Source organism: Drosophila miranda, chromosome 3 (assembly GCF_003369915.1).
Source record: "Drosophila miranda strain MSH22 chromosome 3, D.miranda_PacBio2.1, whole genome shotgun sequence".
NCBI classification, from domain to species: domain Eukaryota; kingdom Metazoa; phylum Arthropoda; class Insecta; order Diptera; family Drosophilidae; genus Drosophila; species Drosophila miranda.
This window is the reverse complement of record NC_046676.1, coordinates 12,774,686-12,781,521: the sequence shown is the minus strand read 5'-3', so window position 1 is coordinate 12,781,521 and position 6,836 is coordinate 12,774,686. Positions and strand designations below refer to the sequence as shown.

General features: G+C 43.8%; 1 protein-coding gene across 1 annotated transcript; it reads left to right on the top strand.

Moving 5' to 3' along the window:
- The first annotated feature begins 302 nt into the window (after positions 1-302).
- Positions 303-2,800, top strand: LOC117188031 (protein ORD-like). Its single transcript, XM_033391173.1, has 6 exons — positions 303-410; positions 476-1,101; positions 1,168-1,417; positions 1,473-1,649; positions 1,717-1,794; positions 1,858-2,800. The coding sequence occupies exons 1-6, from the start codon at positions 396-398 to the stop codon at positions 2,116-2,118; spliced, it is 1,407 nt and encodes a 468-aa protein (XP_033247064.1). The 5' UTR covers positions 303-395; the 3' UTR covers positions 2,119-2,800.
- Positions 2,801-6,836: the final 4,036 nt, after the last annotated feature.

The following is a 6,836-nucleotide window of genomic DNA, read 5'->3' as shown; positions in this document are numbered from 1 at the left end:
AATGCGACATTATTGGAAAAAAATTGTTCACACTAATAACCAGTGTCGAAAGTATCGAAAGTATCTCTTTTCGCACTCTTTTCGGATCTTATTTTGAGCTCTCTCTCATTAAACATGGCCTCAAAGCGCTCTCCCTAGTGCTGAGCGTAACATAAGCCCCAAAAAGAGAGATTTGCGGGCCACCCTGCATAATTTCAGCTTTCCCACACTAAAAATCAGTATCGATAGTATCGAAAGTGTCGATGCACTATCGATACACGCTGCCCAGCCGGTGTCCAGCGGGTGATTAGCAACACTGTGAATGTGAAGCTCTCTGAAAATGTTTTTCTGGTGAAAATTGTTCGATTTCTGCGAACAAAAAAGAAAACAAGGACGAGACTAAGGGAGATAAAAGTATGCGCTTCCTATCGGTAAGTGGGAACAGGCGTATGCCCTCGAGCATGAATAGAAACTAACAACTGTGCCGCCCCCGAAGCTGAACATCAAAGACTGCCTCGGCTGCAGCGATGTGAGCGTGTCGTTCCCCCAATCGAACAGCGTGCATGTGCTGCTGTACAAGCCGATGGGGCAGGAGCAGGCCCGCGACACCGTCAATGTGGCCGTGACGCCTGTGGCACAGGCCATACAGCTGCTGTGCACTCGGACCTTTCCGGACGCCGAGAGCTTGGAGCGGCTGCCGCTGCTGGAGGTGGGACGCGGCAGCGTTTCCCTGCGCTTCCAGGTGTTGCAGCCCACACCCTCGGAGGAGGACAGCGACAGCGACAGCGACTTGGACCTGGAGCCGTCCACATCGGCGCAGGCAAGAGTGCGTCTCGAGGAGCGGAAGAGACGCCACGAGGCGGCACGTAATCCCAAGAAAATTATCGTAGTCGAAACGGAGGTGATGGTCGAGCGGCGATTCGACGATCCCCAGAGTCTGGACTGGGTCACCTTTACGGCGAACGGTGGCGAGATCCTCAAATGGCAGCTGGACGAGTTCCACGCTCAGTTGTTCGAGGATCCCCAGTACTCGTCCATCCATCTGTGGGATCTGCATCACAGATGCGCCGGCAATTGGCTGCAGATCATCCGGGCGGACGGCAATGGCTACAAAAACTTTCAGTGGGTCTCGCATCTGCTAAAATCATTTGCTTTTAGGGGTTTGCTACAATTCGCGATTCGTTCCAGGACCCCGGGCAATCCGTTTGAGATCTTTGCCAAGCTCTTCGTTCGCAAGGAGCTGGATGGGGAGGATTTGGTGTGCAAATTGGCCGAATCCTGTATTACCGTCAACGAGGCCGTACTCCGCTCGGAGCGTCTGTTCGTGATGCAGGTGTTCAACCATGTGCGCCGCATATTCGAGTACATCACCATGAAGCAGTACACGGTGTGGTTCCTGGTGCCCGGCGCCCAGGGCCCTCAAAGTCTGACCGAAGAGGTATATGCGACCTCTCTGTTTTCCACATGTTTTTCATTGCGTTTTCCTCCGGCAGGATCTCGACTTCGATTTGCGTAATGTGCGCACTTCCATCCGTATTGCTGGCGACAACAGGAACATCTTCTGGAGCCAGTCCGATCACAATGTCCAGAACTTGCTGATGGTCTCCTTCCAGTTGGCCCTGAGCAGCATTGCCAAGCAATCGGTGCTGATTATCAGCCATTTGGATAAGGTTTGCACTGTGTGCCTTTGAGTCTACGTTTCTCTTGATCCCCCTCCACCCGTCCTGTATCTTATAGATAGCTGATTTCGTGACCTGGCAGATTATCACGGCTTCCTACATGAACGACATCGATGCCCGTGGACCCACAGATTCGGTAAGATCCCCAGCAGTCGCCCATTCCCGACTTTGGTTTCCTTTAATGTACATTCTGTTCCAGAAATGGGTCTGCATGCGCTACTTGCAACGCATCGTCGAAATGGCCCAGGCCAACTGCATCATTGTCCTCATCGAGTATCCCAGCTTCCTGAGCATTCTCTCCGACGAGCGGCATGTGATCAAGTGTGAGAAGCAGCCGGACAAAGAATCCTGGGACGTTAAAGTTGCGTCCGCCGAATCGTCCGAGTCCCGCTTGGAAATCCTTAAGAATGCCATCGATTTCGCGCTAGGCAGTGTCGCGCCCGCCACCCCTCAAGAATAAGGCATCTATGAAGCGCTCATCCAATTTTAGTTTTACAAATATTTCCTTTGCTCCTCCATTGTTCCATTGCTCGTTTTGTAATTACGCAGCCGCCGCCGCCGCCGCCGCTACCGCTCACGGAACAACAACAGGAGCTCCATTCTTCAGCTCCATTTCAATTAGGGTTTTGCCGGCTGTCAGTTTGAATGCCACACAGCCAGCAAGCCGATAGAAAGCGCATATTTTTATCTCCCTTAGTCTCGTCCTTGTTTTCTTTTTTTTTCGCAGAAATCGAACAATTTTCACCAAAGGCACGCGTCATTTGCTGGCGAAATGCATTTTACGTAAACCTAAAAGCATTTTAAGCCAAATATTTTCATAAAATAGTTAACATTGTTAGGCCCTTTTAGACGAAGCCGAAGGAAACAGAACACTTTTTTTTTGTAGAATTATATATATAGATATATATATATAGACTTATATATATATATGTATATATATATATATATAGATATTCAAGATTTGGCATTCAATAAGTGCCTTGGTGGGGCCAAATCTTACATATATAACATATTCCATTCATTCAAAAATAATATCAGAGAACAAGAGATGGATCCCATTTATTTCGAAAAAATACACACTTTTTTTTTTATTGTATCAAGATGAATTGATAAAAAATGGAAAAAAAATACACTATTGAATTGATAACAAAATAAAGCGAGCGAAGGAAATAATCATTAAAAAATCATTAAAATTTCACAAGGAAAACAAAAAATAATAAAATTGGAAAAAATTCTTTCTTTACAAATACATTTTTTTGTTTATATCCAAATAAAATTGATCCACAAAAATTATGGAAAAATATCAGAAAGAAAATGCACTGTTAAGTAACTGAAAAATAAAGCGAATGAAACAAATAATCTTTAAAAATTCGAGTCTAAAATTAAATCAATGTGCCAAGAGTTTAAGCCACAAAGAAAAATAATAATAACCACAAATAATATCAAAGAACAACAACAAGAAGAATGAATGAATGTGAGATTATGGGAAACAAGTCTCTCTATATTAATTTTTATATTTTTTATTTATCCAATTAAAATTGATCCACAAAAATTATGGAAAAATATCTGAGAGAAAATTCACTCATAATTAATTGAAAAATAAAGCGAATGAAACAAATAATCATTTCAAAATTCGAAACTCAAGTCAAATTAATGTTCTAAGAATTTATTCCACAAAGAAAACACGAGAAAAATAAATATCAGAGAACAACAAGAAGAATAAAATAATGTGAGATTATGAGAAACAATTTTTTATAGATAAACATTTTTTTTTTTTGTATATCAATATAAAATTGATAAAAAATTTATATCTGAACAAAAATCTACTTATAATTAATTGAATAAAGAATGAACGCGAGATTATTGGAAAAAATTCTTTTAAAATTTTTTTTGTATATCAATATAAGTTTGATTTAAAAAAAATGTATGCAAAAATAAAGCGTGTTTTTGTGTTTTTTTTTTATACTTTAGGGATAGGTTTATTTTTGATAATAGATATTGTTGTTTGCTATTACTTTTAGAGCAACTTGTACAACAGTCAACAGTCAGGAAAAATTATGTTGATTAAAAAAAAAAAGAAGCGTGTTATTCAGGTTGAAGAATTTGGAGAGGGATATTATTTGGTTCAATTATCTGTTCAGGTTTCTAGGGTAGAGGTCCTCTTAGATCATCCCGTTGGGCAGGTCGACTGGGTGTATTCTCAAATGTTATGCTAACGGAAAAGTAAGTTAATTTTTAGTTAATTTTAATTTAACACATTTAACGCACACACTTTTGGTGCTACCTTTTGATAGAGAAATTAGTTTCTCTTTAGCCTGCGGCTCCACGGCTCCACGGCTCCACGGCTGATGCAGTTTATGCAATTTATTAGTGGAGAAACTGTGGCCGCAGGGTCAAGCGGGCAGCTGTTCGTCTACGCGGATGATCATACGAGTAAATATGTATGTGCAGAAAATGCATTAGCCTTGGGGCGACACCGATGCCGTCTAGACAGGTTTCAGCCACACGATGCGTGCCACATTTCGCACCCCGGCCAGAAGATCGCTTGCCACGGCACTCAGGCAAATGACAGGCGCCCACCCCCCCCTACCGGCCCAAAAGAGCTCCTGTCATCTGTTAATTGCGCAAGGAAATATGTACGTGTAAATGTTGTGAATATTATTTTGGGTAGTCTCTAATGGAGGAGCTTAATGGAGGGTAGCCGTATATTGAGTAAGTACTTTTCGATGAGTAGAACACCTGCGTGTGTGGCTCTGTAGGGTATCTTACAGTCCGAAGGTTCCAGTCTCCTGCCGGTTTTGGAAATGGAAACCCAAGAGCAGCAGAGAGTGAAAACCAAGTGTAAAAGATGTCTAATGAAAAATGAAGTGCAGAAGCGAGAAATGTTATATTTTACATGAACTGAAAATTGGTTTCTGTCGTGAACTGTCTTTCGATGGAACAGTCAAAGGCAGGAAAAACTCAAATAAATGCAAATTTTAATGGCAAATGAAAAGCCAAAAGACTCTATGAAGTATATAGACTCTTATTTGTATAATTTGATGTTGATTTTGCAGTTTCCTTTGATGAGCAAACCGAAAAAGGGGGAAACTGTTGAATGGAGTAAATTATAAATTAATTGGCGGTCCAGGACGCCTGCAACTCCTCTTTTCGTGGCCATTATCGGCGTTTATAGTTATCCAAAAGTCGACTACGGCAGCGGACATATTGGGCCATCTTTTTACCGACCTTTGACCTTATCTCCCCTACCCCTTAACACTTTCGCGGTGGCCGCTCTGGCAGCAAAAAAGCAACGAGTATTTAAAACTCGTTTCAACTAAATATTTAAACAGTTTATTATGCTGGGGGGGGGGGGGGGGCTGGGGTTCCTGCCACATACACAAACAGGGACACACATGTGGGCGTGGCATGCTGCACCCGCACTGGTGCCCCAAACCGCGCCTCTTGTTCGCTGGTTTTGTAAAATGGCGCGTGCAAAAATGTGCTTCCAAAAGGAAATTTAAATTTGAATTAATTATGAAGCCCCGCCTGTCCTGCGTCCTGCGTCCTGCGTCCTGGCAGCTCTTGCAATTTGTTGTTGTCATTGTGGTTCTGCGGGTGTCTATGGACACACACACACACACACACACACACAGAGAGCAGGTCCTGTGGGGTCCCTGGTTGCGGGGGCGTGCGAGCGTGTGTGTGCCTTGATGTGGCATTTGTTGCATTTACCAAATAACAAATAACAGCACTTAGCCGCCCCCCCCAATGAGGTAGAGGGGCGACCCTTAGTGGGTCAAAGTTTCTCCTGAATTTCTGCTGAAATGTTTTTCAATAATTATTTAGCCCAAAAAACAAGGGAATTAACAATCAACGTGTCGGAAAATATGAAAATTAGCAGGAAATAAAGAACCAGTGAATCCATCATTCAAGCAATTCCATTTGTATGGCAACACATATTAACCCTAACCAACCCCATATTAGCCCTTACCGATATTAACCCTAACCGATCCCGATATTATACTGCGATAAGTTTTATGCGATATTATTCTGCGATATGATACTGCGATAAGTCTGAGGCGATGATTTCGACGATCGACAAGAAGAGAGAAAAGACGTGAAATAAAGAAGTTAATAAAAACTAAACGAAGAACTGCGCCACATATTCAAAGTTCTTCCGAGAAGCACTCCACGAATCTCGAAAACATTTCCGATCTGAAATTATTTCCCATATGAAGGGGGAGTTGGGCGTGATGGGCGGTCGGCGGTGGGCGGTGGGCGGTGGGCGGTACAGGTGAAATCATCCATTCAAGTGTCATTAATTAGTCGGGGGTGAAGCGACACCAGAAACAACAATCGATGGTGTCCGCAGGACAAACAACAGTATCCACTAGATGAAGCTTAAATTGATGGGACCAGAGGGGGGATGTGTGTGTAGGTGGAGTAGCGGAGAGTTTCAGCATTTGCGTTTAATTACAAAATATTCCAAAGCGAAGGGAGGATGTGCATTCTATGGAAATCGATTGGATCGGAGCCTATAGCATGCAGCAGGAGAAGGGGGAGGGGGGGTGGGGCAGAATTGGCGGATTCACGCCCACGTCAGTGGCAATGATCCAGTGCAATGGACAGAGGCCGTTGACGTTGCTAACCCAATTAAACTGTCGCCCGGCCACACCAGACGACGAGAGAGATGCCTCATCCGTACGCCCCCCCACCACCACCACCACACACCCCCTCCCTCCGCACACCCCCTTTCAGCCTACTGATTGAAGAAGCAACTGTTTGACCAGGGCTCTGCCCTGTCCCCTCTCCCTTTCTCCCACTGCTCGGCTCCGTCCGGTTCTTTGGTCTGGCACTTTGCCCAAATAAACCGCAAACCGCCCACCCCGTTTTTCACGCGGCTTCAATAGCAATTTGGTGAAATTCCTTTTTAATTTCAACCGCAGTTCCGCCTCCAACACCAACCGCTTGACGCCATTGAATTTTGAGCCTAGAGATGGCACCGTGATGGACGGAATGGAATGGATTGGGCCTAGAGATGGCTGCGGTCTGTTCTTTAAGTAAGATATTTAGGGGCATATTATATCAATATTTTACTCACAATTATTGGCTGGGGAATACGAGTGCGTGTATGGATTGCACTGTGAAGAAAACTCACCTGAAATAAGAAATAAAAGAAAGAAAATACTAGCAAAG

Bases quoted from the DNA above. Each gene is read 5' to 3' on its own strand.
- LOC117188031 (XM_033391173.1), top strand. The intron at 1,102-1,167 runs GTGGGTCTCGCA...GATTCGTTCCAG, and splicing joins AATGGCTACAAAAACTTTCA to GACCCCGGGCAATCCGTTTG. The intron at 1,650-1,716 runs GTTTGCACTGTG...TGTATCTTATAG, and splicing joins TTATCAGCCATTTGGATAAG to ATAGCTGATTTCGTGACCTG.